This window comes from Perna viridis, chromosome 3, assembly GCF_037379345.1.
Source record: "Perna viridis isolate PV_CMFRI_1.1 ecotype Kerala chromosome 3, ASM3737934v1, whole genome shotgun sequence".
Taxonomy (NCBI): Eukaryota; Metazoa; Mollusca; class Bivalvia; order Mytilida; family Mytilidae; genus Perna; species Perna viridis.
In genome coordinates this window covers 59,614,268-59,632,025 of record NC_142447.1, presented here as the reverse complement: position 1 = coordinate 59,632,025, position 17,758 = coordinate 59,614,268, and the positions used below count along the sequence as shown (strand labels likewise).

The 17,758-nt window shown below is 36.7% G+C and overlaps 2 protein-coding genes across 3 annotated transcripts; one reads left to right on the top strand and one right to left on the bottom strand.

The window, feature by feature from the left end:
- Nucleotides 1–4,516: 4,516 nt before the first annotated feature.
- On the top strand, nucleotides 4,517–6,458 carry LOC148623158 (cholesterol 25-hydroxylase-like protein 1, member 2). Its single transcript, XM_088573720.1, has one exon. The coding sequence runs from the start codon at nucleotides 4,566–4,568 to the stop codon at nucleotides 5,496–5,498; it is 933 nt and encodes a 310-aa protein (XP_088429846.1). The 5' UTR covers nucleotides 4,517–4,565; the 3' UTR covers nucleotides 5,499–6,458.
- Nucleotides 6,459–14,952: 8,494 nt separating this feature from the next.
- On the bottom strand, nucleotides 14,953–17,726 carry LOC148623157 (histone H2A-like). 2 transcript variants are annotated; one of them, XM_088573719.1, is made up of 2 exons: nucleotides 17,592–17,726; nucleotides 14,953–15,446 (listed from the first exon to the last, which is right to left on the bottom strand). In XM_088573719.1, exon 2 carries the CDS (start codon nucleotides 15,441–15,443, stop codon nucleotides 15,039–15,041), a length of 405 nt encoding a protein of 134 aa, XP_088429845.1. In that variant the 5' UTR covers nucleotides 15,444–15,446; nucleotides 17,592–17,726; the 3' UTR covers nucleotides 14,953–15,038. The 2 variants fall into 2 exon arrangements, with proteins under 2 accessions (XP_088429845.1, XP_088429844.1); XM_088573718.1 differs by lacking the exon at nucleotides 17,592–17,726 and adding an exon at nucleotides 17,393–17,547.
- Between the last annotated feature and the right edge of the window lie 32 nt (nucleotides 17,727–17,758).

Genomic DNA, 17,758 nt, shown 5'->3' with positions numbered 1-17,758 from the left:
AATGATTACGCTAATAATACTCTAGGTTGTTCCATAAAGGTCCCAGCGAGGGGAATGTAAATGCATACATTACATAAACAACATATGGCAGGAGACAGATACCAGTATCAAATGAAGTCTTATAAATGATGTGCTAAAGTATTAAAATATGACAACATATCTTAAACTCTTGGTTGGTGTGAAGCAGACTCGGATGCCGATCCAAAGAAACGCGTGTCTGCCATACACTCCGCCCTAAAATAGGACACATGAGTTTTGTGTCTGCACGAAATCTGGATTTTTTCACAAAAGTTCTCGCTCGACCTTCAAGTATATATATGTATATGTGCCACCCTAATCCCAAATCCTGGTCAAAACAAGCCAACATGTACATGTATTATACAGTAATGGTGTGTCTGGTCAAGAAGGAGTATAAAGTGTCATTTTGAAAAATTCTGATTACCATACTGGAACAAAATGTTTTACTGTAGAAGATCAGTTCTCTTAGAAAAAAAAAGTAATTAATTTTGATGATAGATAAGATGATTAAACAAATAAACCAAGTTTTCTATTTTTAGTTTTACATTAGAAATTACCTTACGTTTGGTGAATGCAGCAGGAAACAAAAAAAAAAGTAATTCCATGGCCCCACATTTCAATGCATCGTGCTTTTAAACTGCGAACAGTTTGTTTTCATCCATGCCATAACAACCCATATTAACCTTTGGTCGAAAGGTTGTAAGGCACCGACTATTTTTATACTGAGGGATGGGGGTGGGATTATCTTGAAAAAAAATATTCCAAATTTATTCAGCCATAAATCGAAAAAAATATGATTTAATATTTCGCCTATCACTTAACAATGTCGGTCTGTTATGGTTGTGCGTTCAGTCTATAAGATATAATCATGCAGAAAACCCGTTTTACTATGTTATTGAGCTATGATATAAATTGTCGGTGGAAAAGTGAATATATACCACAAATGTAAATTATGTACTGCCAATAAACAATTGAATATATTACTAGGTCTGCCTTCCTCCTTATTCTACTGATGAAGAGATAATATTTCGTCTTGATGATCTATCCTTCCCAACATGCCCAAGTCAAAATCTGGCATGCAAGAATGTAATCATATTCATTACTAGGAATAGATCCGTGGAAAAACCTGTCGCATATATAGTTAACTTTAACACTACATACCAATAAGTTTCAAATTGTTCTTCTAGCAACATATTGTTGAAACATGCTAAATGTATGTCTTATGTAAGTTAAAATAAGAAATATCTTTAAATCTCATAATGGTGAAGCACATTCCAAACTGCAAATAACCCCTCTATGCTACAGCAGATTGGGATGATTTTCGAGAAAAATAGGTGCATATCAGATTAACTTAAAACCGATATTAAAGGTACCAGTATCGTATTGCATATCCCTGAGCAGGTGTACGTCAAAACATGGATGCTATAAAAATATAGTGCATTTTCTTTTTGCCTCTCGACAAAGTAATGTTTTGTCAAAAGATATGAACAATGACTTATAAAATAGAGCAAACATCACACTGTAAGATGAAGAACTTTTTGAAAAGAAAATCTGACATAATATCATAAAAATCTTCCACTGAAAAGGTTGGTTTGGTGAGTGCAAAACGAAAGTGAAAGTAGGGAAAATGGCTATTGATAGTTCAAGACTACTTTTCTGTCTGATCTTCGTGGACTCACCCTATTTTCTTTGCAGGAAATTATTTTTTTCACATGTCCTTAGAAATGCTACATAAGTGAAAGTTTTATTGAATCAATTTACATATTTTTTTAAAAATCCTAAAAATATGCACTTCACTATAGAAGTCTATGGGAAAATTAATACGATACTGAGACCTAAAACAGACTCATAGTGGACAATAGCTATACTTTTTTTTTTTTTTTTTTGTTTATAAAAGTTGAAACTGGAAAATATATGGTTTTCTTACTTTTTCTAAAAAGCGAATAACATTAGAACTTCATTGTTCACGGGACGAAATGTAATGCGTAATTTGCACCTTGAAGAAAGGTCGTTGTTGCGATAACGTAACACTGTGTCCTGTTAGGGTTACGATTCCTTTTAATTACTGCAATGGAGCAGGCCACCAGATATTTGTGGTGCTCGAAATGGGAAGTTTATTTAAACTATGCAATAAATATAATAAAAGGGCGGTCACAACGGGGGTCGGAAGTGTTAATATATTACATTGTGATGGAGTACAGTGTATACTGGGGACATCATATTTGCAATAACATTTTTTTTCTATAAAAAGGTGTTCAAATTCCCTGCAACCTCCGTTGATCTGGAACCACTCTGTTTCATTTTAATCATTTTTTTCCTATTTCTTCATAAGACAACATGCATATGTGTTGAAGAAGTACTTTGTTTCAGTACATGCATGTCTTGCATTCGGTAAAGTGAATGAATACCCTTATATAAGTTTGATATGTAGCATCACGTACGCTTAAATTAAATAGCAAAAATAAATGAAAAACCCAGCCTTGGAGCGTATCAGGGCTTCAACATCAGACCAGGTAAATAAATTTACTTGAAAGGTGTTAGGAACTTCTACGAAGCAAGGCTGAAGTTACTTGCTAGAACAAATTTTCCACCTTTAAATGAAATTCTAAATAAAATCCATCTGAAGAAAACCACGAAATGTACCCTATATACCATGGATGCTAACGAAAGCATTGCACACTTTTTTACGTGAGTGCTCTGCGTATGATCGACAGAGATGTAAAATAATGCTAGGGCTTAATGATTTTTCCGTAAAGTATTTGCATGTCCCTGCCTTCACCCCGCTACCGCGAGATCACCCAGCTACTGCGAGAAAGCCAAAAAAAACTTGTTAATTGGCGGCCATGGCTATTTTCTTTGTAGTGAGATAGGTCATTATCTTGATGAAGTGGGTAAAAAAAGTTATTTTAATTTTATAGCGTGAGGCGAGAGCTTTTAAATGATGATTTTTAAAATCTTAGATGTCTTATTGCTTTTATAACATTACCTTTTATGTCATAAACTGTTTTATGTGTGTAATATACAAGTTTGTCTTATATATATTGTATGCTTAACTGTGATGTATTTGTTATGTTGGACGCAGTCACTGATTCCCCTGGTCAGTGATTGTCCCGGTTATTTTTATATATATACGGCTTTACGTTTATTAGACGAACAAGTCTTCAGATTTAGTAGTATTAAATGTGATTTTTCATGCTCGTACATTTTTTTTGAATTTTAGATTAAAAACACCGGCAAGAGAAATAAATATTTCCACTGCATTATATTTGTTAACTGTTCCTTTGACATCTAGCAGAGGTTTCTCCATACTTGGTCTTATGGGGGATTAATTTTATAGTGAAATAAATCATTAAATGATATTTTGTGCAGAGTGTGCATGTCCTCATCCCTGAAATAGACAGAAAAAATATTAATTTATATATTTGCAATATTTTTATCAATCCTACATTGGGAGGTTCTTCAACACGATGTCAAGGGAGAACCCTACATAAATTTTGCCACAAAAATATATGCATTTTTCTTTGCCTGTGCATTAAATAATATATCAAATCACCTAAAAGACTGTACGACAAACCCATAGTTTGATGTAAGACTGTACGACAAACCCATAGTTTGATGTAAGACTGTACGACAAACCCATAGTTTGATGTAAGACTGTACGACAAACCCATAGTTTGATGTAAGACTGTACGACAAACCCATAGTTTGATGTAAGACTGTACGACAAACCCATAGTTTGATGTAAGACTGTACGACAAACCCATAGTTTGATGTAAGACTGTACGACAAACCCATAGTTTGATGGGCGAAGAAATATAATGAGAAGTAGGTTTCAGTCCGTAAATAATATTGAATGCGTGCGTCTTTGATAGCCTCAAGTCCGCGTTACAAAATCATAGTTATGCACATCCTGCAGAAGGATTATACAAATAAATGAACACAAGGACTTGAGGTAATTAGGTCCAATGGATTTAATTCAAGTCTCTGTGGGAATGACTATAGCAAGTGGATTTAGTGTAATCGGGTACCTTCAATGTTCATTTGGTCACTATGTGTTCGTATATACTGACCTTAAAGTTTAAGATATCGTAATTGTTTAAAATATTTGTCCACATATATTGACGTTATACCTATATGCATGCACATGTATCAACAAATACATAAAATCGGCCAGTAATGCATTTTAAATATCGATTCTGATCAAAATGCTGGTCTCTTAATTTGTTTTATGAAAAGACAACAAAGTATAAACGTGTCCTGTTTCAATAACTGGATTACATTTCGTCTGATCATACTCCTTGTGTGTGCCATTTGCACTGCACCATTGTACAATACATATGATTTTGTTCAACCAAAGCGTAGAGTATATGTATGAACTATATATATGGTTTATTTGAGCTTTCGATTTAATAAAGGCGGAGTTTTTATCACCTGATTTCACGAAGTTCAACCTTAATCCGTCCATTTATAGATACATTTATTTCAATATTAAATAGAAGGGTAACAAAGAACTGGGAACAGTTTTGTTTTGGGATTGTAGTAATAAAATGTCGGTCAGATTTTTCGAGTTTGGTAATTTTTTGACAGGTAATAAGACGGATGCCTATTTAGATAGCATTGGAGATTATGTTCCTTTCTTCTCCGGTCGTTCCCTGCTACAAGTTATTTGGGACTTGAGAATTGGTAGAGAGGACTACTTTAGCTCTCCTCTGTTTCCTGTAGTATTGTCTGTAACATTCTACTTTGCTTTCTGTACTCCGTTTATGGTTTTGGATTTATATTGCAAAGACTGGAAATGGATACAGAAATACAAGATACAAACTGACAAGGATGTCACTGTCGCCCAAGTAGTGGATACACTTTCCCTGACATTCTGGAATCATATCCTGTTCGTTATTCCAGCGGCTGTCGGGCAATTAGTCTTCACACCTCCGACTCCTCTACCGGAACTGGCACCATCATGGTTCGAATTCATCTGGCAACAGTTGGCAATTTTAATTGTGTTTGATTTCCAATACTTTGTTTGGCACATGACTCACCACAAAATACGGTTTCTGTACAAACATATTCACGGAGTGCATCATCGTTACTACAGTCCGTTTGTATGGGTAACTCAATATCTTCATCCATGGGAGCTTGTTACTGTAGGTTTTCTCATAACAACTAACTCCTGGTTCTTTAAGTGCCATCCAATAACTAATTGGTCTTACTTGTTAGTCAGTATAATCGTCAGTGTTGAAGCACACATTGGATTTGACTTACCGTTTTGTTTTAACAATATCCTGCCATTTGGATTGATTGGTGGTGCGCCTAAACATGACATGCATCATCTGAAGCCACCAACCAACTTCGCACCGTTCTTCAACCATTGGGACAAGATTTGGGGCACATTTTGTCCGCCCATGAAGGCTGGTGGTGTTCGACCTAAAGACCTCGTGGAGTATGAACGACGAGCAAAAGAAATTAAAAAGCTGCGCTGAATTGGACAAAACGGTGGCATGTATAAGTGATTGATGTTAAATCCGTGTATTTGGGAGAGAATGTATACTTTAAGGAAACATAATTGTTGAAATCGTGTATTTTATTCTCTAGAATCCTTTTCTTTGAAGGTGTTATTTTGGTCGTGGTATAGTCAGTGTGAAATGCTTAATTTATTTACTAATCAATAATTCTGCACTGATTTCATGATTTACAAGGTATTCTCCTAGAAGGATAGAAATTCATGTAGAATATTAGGTTATTGGTTAGCGTAATCTTATGAATGGCGATAGAAATGCCTGCTTGAGGACTTTTGTACCGCTGTTTTTTAATTTGTTATTGTGTTATGTTTTGTCTTTGTTTGATTATTAATTTGCAACTCTTGATATTCATTTTTGTTTTCATTATTAGAGATAAATCAAAAGGTTGAGAATTCATACAAAGTATGCCACATTTTATTCTTATTTTGTAGTAATTCGGGTACACCATCATTGATACTTGGGTACCGAAATTATACACCATAAACACATTCAGGTCTGACCAATATAAAATTTCTATGATCTTGACAGGTAACCTAAAATACGTAATTCCGTCTGGCGTGGAGAAGTTTCTGACGATTTTCTTTAACAAGAACAGTATAAGAAATTTCTATGAAGCGACTGCTTTATTTCTACAGAATGTGTAAATCATTTTAGTCCGGCGTGGAGAAGCCTTTGAAGATTTTCTTTAACAAGAGCAGTATAAGAAATTTCTATGTTTCTAGAATAAAGGATTATGACCAATTGGTGTCATATGGAGTTCAGAAATATCTCATACAGATGTTATATAGTTATATCTATATAATTTGTACATTTACGAAAGAGATTTCTATGAAACACTCGACAAGGTTCTTGCATGTATTTCCTGTTGTTCTAAATGTCATTGTGAGGAGAAATTTATGTCTTAATGTAATAAAATGTTTACCTCCGATTTCTGCCTTTTTTTCATTTCCCTTACCTAACACTGTACTAGATTCGTTCAGAGACGTGGCGTATCTCTGTCATTCTTTATATTTTACACTTCACAAGAGTCCATGAAGGGTAACGGTGGTTTCGCCCTGTCTTCCCCTCACAAAGTCATGGCCCCTGAGCTAGTTGTCAATGGGACACTAGTGGGCACAGGAGCCCTGACATGTGATGACGCCTGTCCCATAATTGTCACATGCCAGAACAATTACATGCAAAACATCGCACCACACATTTGTACTCTATCAAAAAGTAAATATTGTTATTGACATTTTACTAGTTCAAAATATGGGTATCTGTTAACAATGATTATCACCACAGGGGTCTACATGATGATTTGCTTAATAATGCAATCACTTGGTTTCTCGTTCGCCCAGAATCGTATCGCGTTGATGTTCGTTCGCACGGAGTTGTTTCGCTCTGGTGTCAACTAACTTACTAGTTTTCTCAGACTTATAAGGGTGATGGAGTTTTATATGCAGGTATGGTACGTTGTACCCATGGATAAATGGAGAATACACCGACTGCCTCTTGTTTGACAATAAACCAAACAAAAATTCTCAAAGGGATGAATTTTGGTTTACTGGCTTTCAACAGAAAAAGTAACACATAATAATACGGTCAAACGCAATAAATGCATCATCGTATAAGCTTTATAAAAATAGTACTTACATTTGTGCTACATAAATGTGCGACAGATATGTCCTCCTCGGTCGAAATGAGCTTACGGTAATGACTATTTGCATGTTAATGCATATCAATTTAACTATATTAGAAAAAAAACTGTGTGTATATCAAAACTAAACATTCTTTTGAAACCAAATTATTGGAAATCCACGGGTTATGCTTGAGAAAGAAATCGCGGAAACTCCATTTTATTATTGTTTTACCACGGGTTGACCATTTATGTCGCATTATTTTACTCCGAGCGATAGCCTTTTTTTTCACGTTCCTTACCCAACACTATACTAGATTCGCCAAGAGACTTGGCGAACCCCTGTCATTCTTTATATCTATACCCTTCACAATGATAAAATGTAGTTTCCGCGATTTATTTCGATTCTAGTAGGACAATAACGGTACTTTTTTTTACATTATCGTGATCTATTACGGTAACCTTAGACCCGCCACATTTGTCTATATTTGGCTGTACACTTTAAGCTATCTTAGTCAGTTGAAATAGTCGCTAGTTAAACTTAGCTTTGTATCTTTATAATGAAGGAAAGAGCGAATTAAGTTGAACGATGTTAGATCTATGTGGCAATAGTCGTTTGCATTATAAGGTCACAGTGTTCACACATGGACAGGTACAATATTTCATTCATTGATGATTGTTCCGACGCAGTCGGTATTGCATGGCTCGCTTTGACATCACGTGACATCTATGATGCTTAACCATGGCAACCTAACCGATGCAGCTTACAACCTCAAATTTCATTGGACAATTGTGATAGCAACCGTGAAATTTAAGGCCCCATCGGGGAAAACAAACATACTCACCAAAGAACATAAAGTAACAAAAATGATACATACAAAGCAACAAAAACAAATGAGCGACCTGGACTCCACTAAAAACTGGGAGCATGGACCAGGTGCATCGGTAGGGTAAGCATCCTCTGCTTTTCTAGAAACATCCGCCGAGTTGCTCATAAAAAAGTCAAGTCCGGGGTAGACGAAAGAGGAAAGGAAAACTATGACTCATTGAACAAATCAGTTTTCACGGCGCAGATGGATACAACGTAACAATCCACGAGTTCATGACGACCATAAAACTTCTGTAGTGATGACTTCAATCTTGTAGCAACATAACCCTGTTCCAGAAGCCCATTTGTTAGAATTCTAGCGCGATACAAAAAGTCTGCGTAGTTTCGACAAGCCGTATGAATTGTGATATGAACACTCCATACGCAGGTGCTGAAGGGATGTTGCCACAGATGAAAGGAAAGTTGACAATTCTGAATGAAAAGTCATCACGTCTGTCGTAAAGTTTGGTCAATAGTTTTCCTTTACCATCGATTTCTAAGTGTAGGTCAAGATATGAGGCTGACTTCACAGTATCTGTAGTATCCTTTATCTCAAGTTCTTTTGGGTAGATGCGATGTATCAAATCCTCAAAATTAGGATTGTTTAAAGATAATACGTCATCTATATATCGGAAACTGAGATCAAAGGATCTAGCTAAACGATATCAGATCAGCTATAAAGTCAGCCTCTTAAGAGTAAAGGAATAGGTCAGCAAGTAGAGGAGCACAGTTTTTTTCCATTGGAATGCCGACCATTTATTGAAAAACGCTTCCACCACACGGGACAAATATGTTGTCGATTAAAAATTCCAGCATTTTGCAAACATCTTCTTCTGTATATTTGGAAGATGATTTGGAATTATTTCTTACAAAGTGTGAGGAATCTCTGCCAAGAACTATATATTTGTATCTAGGTGTACCATCTTTTTTTTTTAAAAAAAAACAACGATGTATAATGTTTTTAAGTTGGGATTTTAACTGATTATGGAGAATAGAAGTATACAGTGTTGAAAAATAATATGTTTTAATGCTATTATATTCTGATAATAGTCTTGAACTGATTGTCTCCAAAAGATCTTTCGATTTTTTAGGATCCACATTGAATTAATACCACTACGGGAGAAACAAGTTTTGCGGTAGAACTGCAGACCCTCTTTGACAGTTGTGAGTATAGAAGTTAAAAGTTTTGAAAGAGGTTTGGTGGTACATTTTGCAGATCCAGCTATGTAACTTTGTTTGTATGGATTCTTGTGGAGTTTAGGAACCCATTACATTGACGGTAAATCACAATCATCGTCCTTGTTAGAGAGACCAAAGGAGGATAACACAGATTTATGGTTTTCCACAATCTCTTCTTTGGAGAATGTGGTAGCAGTATGCAGTATAGGTCTTATCACTGCTATTATTTTCTACGTCTGCCTTTGATAATAAACATTGGATGTAAAACGTTTTGCATACAAAAACAATGTTGTTTTGGGCTATGTCTGCTGGTACGACAACCTATTTGTCATGTATAGTAGACAATGTTTTTGCTACATCGGGGTCTTTGAAAACTGATGTAGGTCTTTAACTGATGACCTGGAATGACCTACCAATCAAGTCAATGAGATACCTGAATACGTCATTATAGCATGTTTACTGTAAGTTGTTTTTGACGTGTTTTGATATAATTTTTAAGTACATTTTCAACCGATATCTCCGCCTAACAACTTCATTATTGTCTTATTTTTTACACATAATTGAAAGTACTGTATAAAATAGTATTCCCATGGACCGATTGACCGCGAGTACATTAATAAGTTAAAGTAAGCGTGCGCCTCCCTTGAAAATGCTTTATCAGGTAAATACTAGAAAGTAAATACTTATGGCGAGATCAAATTTCAATATTTTTTCTTATTTGAGCATAGAATCGATAGAATATCATAATTCGAAATAAAATGGAATTGGAACTAAAACATAACCGGAAAACTTAAAAGAGTTTCATAATAATTTACACGTGAGCAACTGTCAATACAGATGTAGTACTAAGCATCCTCCCAAGTGAGGGTTTTGAGTCCACCCTCGCTCCCTCAAACGAGACTGTAGTAGTGGACCGATCGGTCATTTGTTAACGTGTTAACGGAGTCTACGGAGTCTATTGTTTTGCTCCTTATTTGGTCTAAGAGACGTGACATTCTTGGATACGTCAGTGGCCTCGGTCTGATTCATGTGCTGTTCTTTCGATCAGCTCGAGGTTTGGGGTTGGGCCTCGGTCTGATTCATGTGCTGTTCTTTCGATCAGCTCGAGGTTTGGGGTTGGGCCTCGGTCTGATTCATGTGCTGTTCTTTCGATCAGCTCGAGGTTTGGGGTTGGGCCTCGGTCTGATTCATGTGCTGTTCTTTCGATCAGCTCGAGGTTTGGGGTTGGGCCTCGGTCTGATTGATGTGCTGTTCTTTCGATCAGCTCGAGGTTTGGGATTGGCAGGTAAAGCTAGAAGTTCTGTCTTTATTAATAGTTGTTTTATGCTTGGTTTATTAGTTCCCTATTTCCCTATTTTTATATTGGACTCGGGCCTTTCCAGAATTGAGTTTTAATCGTGCTTTTTATGAATTTTGATACATTTGCAACAGATGGGAGGATCGGTATTTCAAAACAACAATATTCTTTGACAAGTATTCGTCCTTACTAATAACCGTGTAGTAGTAAAATGCCACTGATCTTCCGTATAAACAATGATTCACGGTTATTAACATCATCCGTGCATGTTCAACCTTATATGTCCTTTACTCTTGATTTACAGTGTAGGGCGAGTGATATAGAACCAGGATGCAAACTGTAACCTGCTCAGCGCTAATATGACATGTATCGCCAGGAACGCTTGAACGAAAGGAATGAAAGGACATGTTTGTTTTTCACCAAAAAGCACATGATTACCAGCCATCTTTTGAAAGTTTTTATGTAGTTTCATAAATCACAGAACGTCAAATTAAAGAACAATACATTGTAATGTGTTGTAACGATGCTTCTTTCGAAATTCCCGACTCAAAGTGTTCAATTTAGAGCGAAAATGTCGAAAATGCATTTTAACGACTTTTTTGCTATTTTTAGTACTTTTCCTGAATCCGATATTTCACAAATTTATATTTTTGGGGACAGTAGATTTTTTTACTATTTGTACATGTTCTAATGAAATTTTCGGACATTCAAACATTTTTTTTAATCGGCCCTACTTGTGGTCAGAATCCTGGGGAAAATGGTCCTGATCTTTTCCCCTTCATAATAGTCTAATGCATTTAGAAAAAAAAAACTGTCATAGGTCCTTGCTTAACATTGATTAAACATTGTGCCGAAACCTGCACACTCAATCACGATCCCATACGCTCTCTTGATATGGACAACCGTGTCGATCTACAAAATCGTAGAGGGAACTATACAAATATGTACCGTCCGACCCAGTGTGAAAGATATCATGACCACGCTACGTCAACAGTACGCTCTGTTTCAATATTTCTGAATTTTTTTCCCTGGTTTAAGTGCCATTTCTAGTACGATCACGTATCAAATATGCTCCTTCTGCGTTTCTTTAACGATTATTGTATGGTTCTACCACAACCTTTCACGACTTTCTTGTGATATGGCTACGATCTTTACGATCAATACGTTCTCAGTGAGATACCGTTGTCCTGCGCGCATTGAGTTTTTATCACGCTTTTACTTTGCTCACCACGACTTATTCTGTAAATTTGTTCGATCTTCAGCGTGTTGGGACAAGGACCAGTTAAGGGAAATTACCAACTTCAGAGCACTGCTAGATCCCTCATTTCAGGAGACAAGTATTCCACACTTCAATACCATGTATTACAAAATACGATATGTCTTCTTTTAAAAGAAGTTCGCCGAGCTATAAATGAAGAGTACAAAGACGAGTTTGTCCTATGTCCAACTACGTGATGTCAGGAGATGTTGGACATTAATGTGTCATGCATTGTGTCGCTATATTACTATTTAAGTTTGATTCTAATTATAAAGAACTGTCATCGTTCTATCACCGTGGATTTGATTACATTTGTTGTTGAGGCCTACCAAATCTTACTAAAATTACTGAAGATCAAGCTCTTTGCGGATGATACTAGTATATACGTAATTGTAGATACTCCTGAAAATGCTGCGGGGATCTTGAACCGTGACCTAGTAAAAATACATCGTTGGTCATGTCAGTTGCGAGTAAAATTCAACCCACAAAGATAGTAAATCCAGGATCTCCAGGAATCATCTTGGTATCATCATTTTTTTAAATAATGGCTCAGGAGTCCAGATCTCCAGGGAATATTTTTTTTTCAATTAAGTGTCTTGGCACGTCCCACACAGATTACATACTGAAATGGCTTAATGTAAGAAAGGTGTGTTTCAGTCTTGAAAGATTCACTATAATGTATTTTTCTTTTATACGACCAATTTTCGAATGTGGTGACGTCATTTGGGACAGATTGACAATTAGTTAACAAGCAATAAAAATGTTTAGAGGCTATGCGAATTGTGACGGGAGGAACCAATAAAATTTATGAGGAATGGGATAGGAAAAACAGAAAGGAAAGACATATAGACTTGTATATTATTTATATAAGCTCATCAACTAGGAAACCAAGAGAATTTGCAATCGCTAGTTCCAAACTCAGTAGCTTCCTTGCATGGGTGCAAAATATTTCAGAAATTCGCACTAGAACTAACTTCTACTACTCAGAATACTTTTTACCAGCACCAGTTAAACTGTGTCATAAACTTCCGCATATTACCAGGAATTATAATTCTTCTGACATTTTTAGAAATTGGTATTCGAGGACATTTAATAAAACGCCCGAATCTTTACTATATTAGGACAAATATTACATTAGATTGTGAAGGAACAGTGATTTACTCTACGAATATATGTTTAATCGTAACCCTGTGAAGTCCCCTAGTTGCACATGTGGTCACGTCAAACCAACTTCCCATTTCTCAAATATACTCTATTAGTATAACGTTGTTATTTTTTAATGCCGTTTCGGCGACCAGGGCCATATCACGGCAAAAATATTTAACAAAATGAAAATATTAAAAGCAAGATCAAAGTCTCTTAATAAAATAATGAAATTAAACAAAAAGTTATTTACATATAAACAGGGCCCCGTGCAGGTCCGGGTGTTAAAAGAATAGGCCTGCAGCAGCGCTAAGCTTGTCGTAAAAGGCGACTAAATAGTGCTCAGAAACCTAGCCGGGGGCTAGGCGCTCTGCCCACAGAGCAACTGGGATGTGTGCCCCAGGTGGTGGAATGGGGTACCCCTGGCGTGTTACATGCTGGGGTTGTCAGGCTATAATACGGAAAACCTGACCGCAAACCATAGTGGTGCACCGTGTTGGGAAAGATGCCATGTTCCTCGCACGTTAAAGAACCCTGCTGTGGTATTCGATAGGAGAAGGAACCTTTGCGCTCCGCCACAGGAGGCTAAATTGCCCGACCCTACCCATCCCTCCCTTTTTCTGGTTGTAATCTAAATTTGTCGACCCTGTTGCCCTTGTGTCCCATCCCTTGTTCATTTCATCATTTCATGTTCATTTTATCATCCACTTCATGTTCATCGTCCGAATATAGCTGAAATATTGCTGCTCGGACGTTAAACCCCAACAAACAAACGAAAAAACATATAAAAAGGTACGTAAAAGGTAAATCTAAGACATAAAATACACATAGAAACATTACTTCGAAAAAAACATTAAAAAACTGAAAAATCAAGAAAGGCATAAAAATTTAGATTTTATTAAATAAACCGATGTTTCGTAAGAAATCGATTATGTTTTTAGATGAAACGGTCAACAAATCAAACAATGTCGCAGTCATAATAATTTTGCCTGGTGTTGGCAAATTCCACACAATCTAGAAGAACATGTTTGATAGAGAAAGGGCAATCGCATGGGATACACTCAGGTCGAGGATCACCAACAAGCAAATGGCCATGCGTAGATCTAAAATGTCTAATACGACATCTAGTCCTGACCACTTGGTACTGGTATAACGAAATGAAACCATATTTTCTTTAGCACTTGATGTACCTACCAATATTACTGTAAACGTTATATGAATCAAATGCTGAACAACATGTAGAAGTTTTTCTTAAAGTTCAGTAGGTTATCATCAACAGTAAAATATATAATTATGCCTGATGTACTATATCTCTTCACTAGTTTTGTTATTCTACTTTATTCCAGTTCACACAGCATTTGATTTATAAGCTTTTCCTCGTTTAAGGACACAGAACTTTGTATAAGCTATTAGTTTTGTATGTGAATGTGCTTATTGTATTAGCTTGTGCTTATACATTGAATAAATACGTTTAAACTAAAACACAAAATACATGTTGCCCCGTGCAGGTCCGGGTGTTAAAAGAATAGGCCTGCAGCAGCGCTAAGCTTGTCGTAAAAGGCGACTAAATAGTGCTCAGAACCCTAGCCGGGAGCTAGGGCGCTCTGCCCACAGAGCAAATGGGATGTGTGCCCCAGGTGGTGGAATGGGTACCCCTGGCGTGTTAAATAGTGGGGTTGTCAGGCTATAATACGGAAAACCTGACCGCAAACCATAGTGGTGCACCGTGTTGGGAAAGATGCCACGTTCCTCGCACGTTAAAGAACCCTACTGTGGTATTCTCCCGGAGTAGGAACCATAGGGCTCCGCCACAGGAGGCTAAATTGCCCGACCCTACCCAACTCTCCCCATTTCCAGTGGAAATCAAAATTTGTGGACCCCATTGTCCTTGTTTCCCATCCCTTTTTCATTTCATGTTCATTTTATCATCTTTTTCATGTTCATCGTCTGAATATAGCTGAAATATTGCTGCTAACATTAATACACACACACTTGTACATTGTTAATAAGAAAACTATAGTCTATACAATATAGTAAGTAAACTAGCAAGAATCACAGCTTGATAAATTTATTCTGGAATTTTAGAAGTATACAGAGCACCGAATTGAGCATCAAACGGGTAATGTTAAAGGACTTTGTTAAAATTCCTGAGACTGTGATGATCCACCAGCCGACTTCTTCGAGGTTTTCTTGGGTAACAGCATGGCTTGGATGTTGGGTAATACGCCACCTTGAGCAATTGTCACACTACCTAAAAGTTTGTTCAATTCTTCATCATTCCTTATGGCTAATTGAATATGCCTCGGAATAATCCTACTTTTCTTATTGTCTCTAGCAGCATTCCCAGCCAATTCTAAAACTTCGGCAGCAAGGTATTCTAGAACTGCCGCCATATACACTGGTGCTCCAGCTCCTACTCGCTCGGCATAGTTTCCTTTTCTCAAAAGCCGATGGATACGACCAACTGGAAACTGGAGTCCTGCTTTTGACGATCGACTTTTCCCCTTTGCCTTTATTTTTCCTCCTTTCCCCCTGCCACTCATTTTCTGAAAGAGAAAGGTACACTGTAAAGGACAGACTCGCACATTATACACATTACTACACACAAAATGGCCTAATTTACAAAATGGAGAATTTTTATGGTTTAGCGCAACATGTTTCCTGTTGTATTCATTTAACAGAAGAAAAATAGATTTTAAGAGTATATATAATCGAAGATATAGTATTTTTTTATAACTACAATTTGTGGATGTTTTACACTACCATGCACTATAGAATCGAATTAATTGTATACGTACGACTCTGGGTAGCACGAAGAAAACAGTCACAATGGATAGAGTGATGATTTTTAGTACTTTACAACTATTTCATTTGTTAACGTCACACAAGTTTTACCTACTTATGAAGTCTTCAAGGAAAACAATGGTAGACATGTTCAAAAGGGGCACCCCTAACGCAGGATAAGCTACAATTTAAACATCGTAGCTGGTTCAAATAAACGTTCAATTTACTACGACCATAATTAAAATATCGAGGATGCAAGGAGTGCACATTTAAATTTTGATACTGAATTAACATTTTAGTCTTCACTTTAGTTGTTCCATTATCTTACAGTAGATGGTATGAAAGATTCACTAGTAAAATATAATATTAGATCCAATACGTAGCAGATTGACTGCTGTACTTTGAACGAGTAGGGGATAAGTTCATGGACAGATAGCGTGCAGCATATTGTAAAACATTTGTAATTTTCTCTCACGTCGCATGTCAGACAATTTTTCCAGTCTGTTTTTGCGTGTAAATAGCTACATTTCGTAAGTATTGGAAGACCTGTTACTATCCTCGCGGATTCTAATAGCATTTTTTTTCCAATTTGAGAGTGATACCGCATTTATCCTAGACCTCACAGGCATATTCTAAGATAAGGCGTATAAAGACAAGATACAACTGTCCGAGATTTTTTTTTACTTAACCTAAATTTTAATTTCCGTAGTACACACACTTAGAATAAGGTTATCAATGCGGGCATTCCTTTTACCCTAATCACAGAATATTACTCCAAGTTGCTTACGAGTAGCTGAATTTTGTATTTGCACCCCATTAAACGAAACCGTAGAAGGCTCCAGTAATTCATTATTAGAAAGAGCATGATCTCCGTTTTCTCTGGGATAAATGGAGGACCAATCATTCAATTCCCTTAAATTATGATGGGTTATGCATTTTCTATTTCTTCAAGACTGGAATTAGAGTAACCCAAAGACGTTTCATCCGCTAACTATCTAGTTAGAGAAGATAATTTGTGCCAGATATCATTTCTATATATAAGGAATAGCACTAGTAGTTACATGACAAAGGGACAATAAACATTGGTGACAAAACTCGGTAATAATCAGGAAACTATATTTGGTGACTAAACATACTAATTAGGAAGTGAAACTGGTTATCATTACTGAGAACATAAACAGCTGTACAGTACTACAGTACTACATAGGATGAGTGTTCAGGCGCTTGACTTGGTAATCATGTAGTACAGTAAGAGCTTGATATGCATGTGTATTCATCCCTTACACTCTACCTCATTATAACAATCCACGATGTGGGTCAATGCGGCACTTTCAAGAATAAGCAATAGTTCCATAAGAATATATTTCACCAAATATGTGTTGTTTATGTCGCGGGGTATTTTGAACTCGACAGCAGTATATAAAAGGTCTCCCTTTCAACCAGTCCTACTTGTTCGTGTATAATTTGCAGGCGCGTAGCTACCGTTTGGCAAAAAAGCTTTTGCCTGCACTTAATTTTGCCATTTTTTTTAGATAAAATACATCCAGGAGAGGCATAAATGATGCTCTAAAACGCTATCTCGCTTTGAGGTGGGGCTTCGCCCCCTGGACCTGCTGGGGGCTTAAGCGGCCCCCAAACCCCCTGCCGTAATTTTGCCTACAATTCAATTTGGCCTCAGCTACGCGCCTGATTTGACCATTTTACTTACGTCAAATGTCTAATTGTCAGGTAATAGAAGTTTTAGCTTTTGGTTGACAAAGTTCTGCTGAATGAATCAAAACGTCCACTAATTTCTTTAGTGATAACACACAGATCACTTAATCGTGGTGACTGTAAACTCCATTTTGAAAGGGCAAAAATAAGCATTTTAAGAACCGGCCTCGGGTTTCAAATACGTTTCTAATTACCTCTTAGTTGTTGTTCAGAATTCGGCGATGACGCTCCTGGTATTGTAAAAGGACTGTTCGACTCCTTATTGTTAAGTAGTTGCGTGCTAGTTGTTTGGCGCCAAATGAAGTCGCCGTTATTTAAATAGCTAAATTGTGTACTTAAATTTCGTAATTTGGACATGACG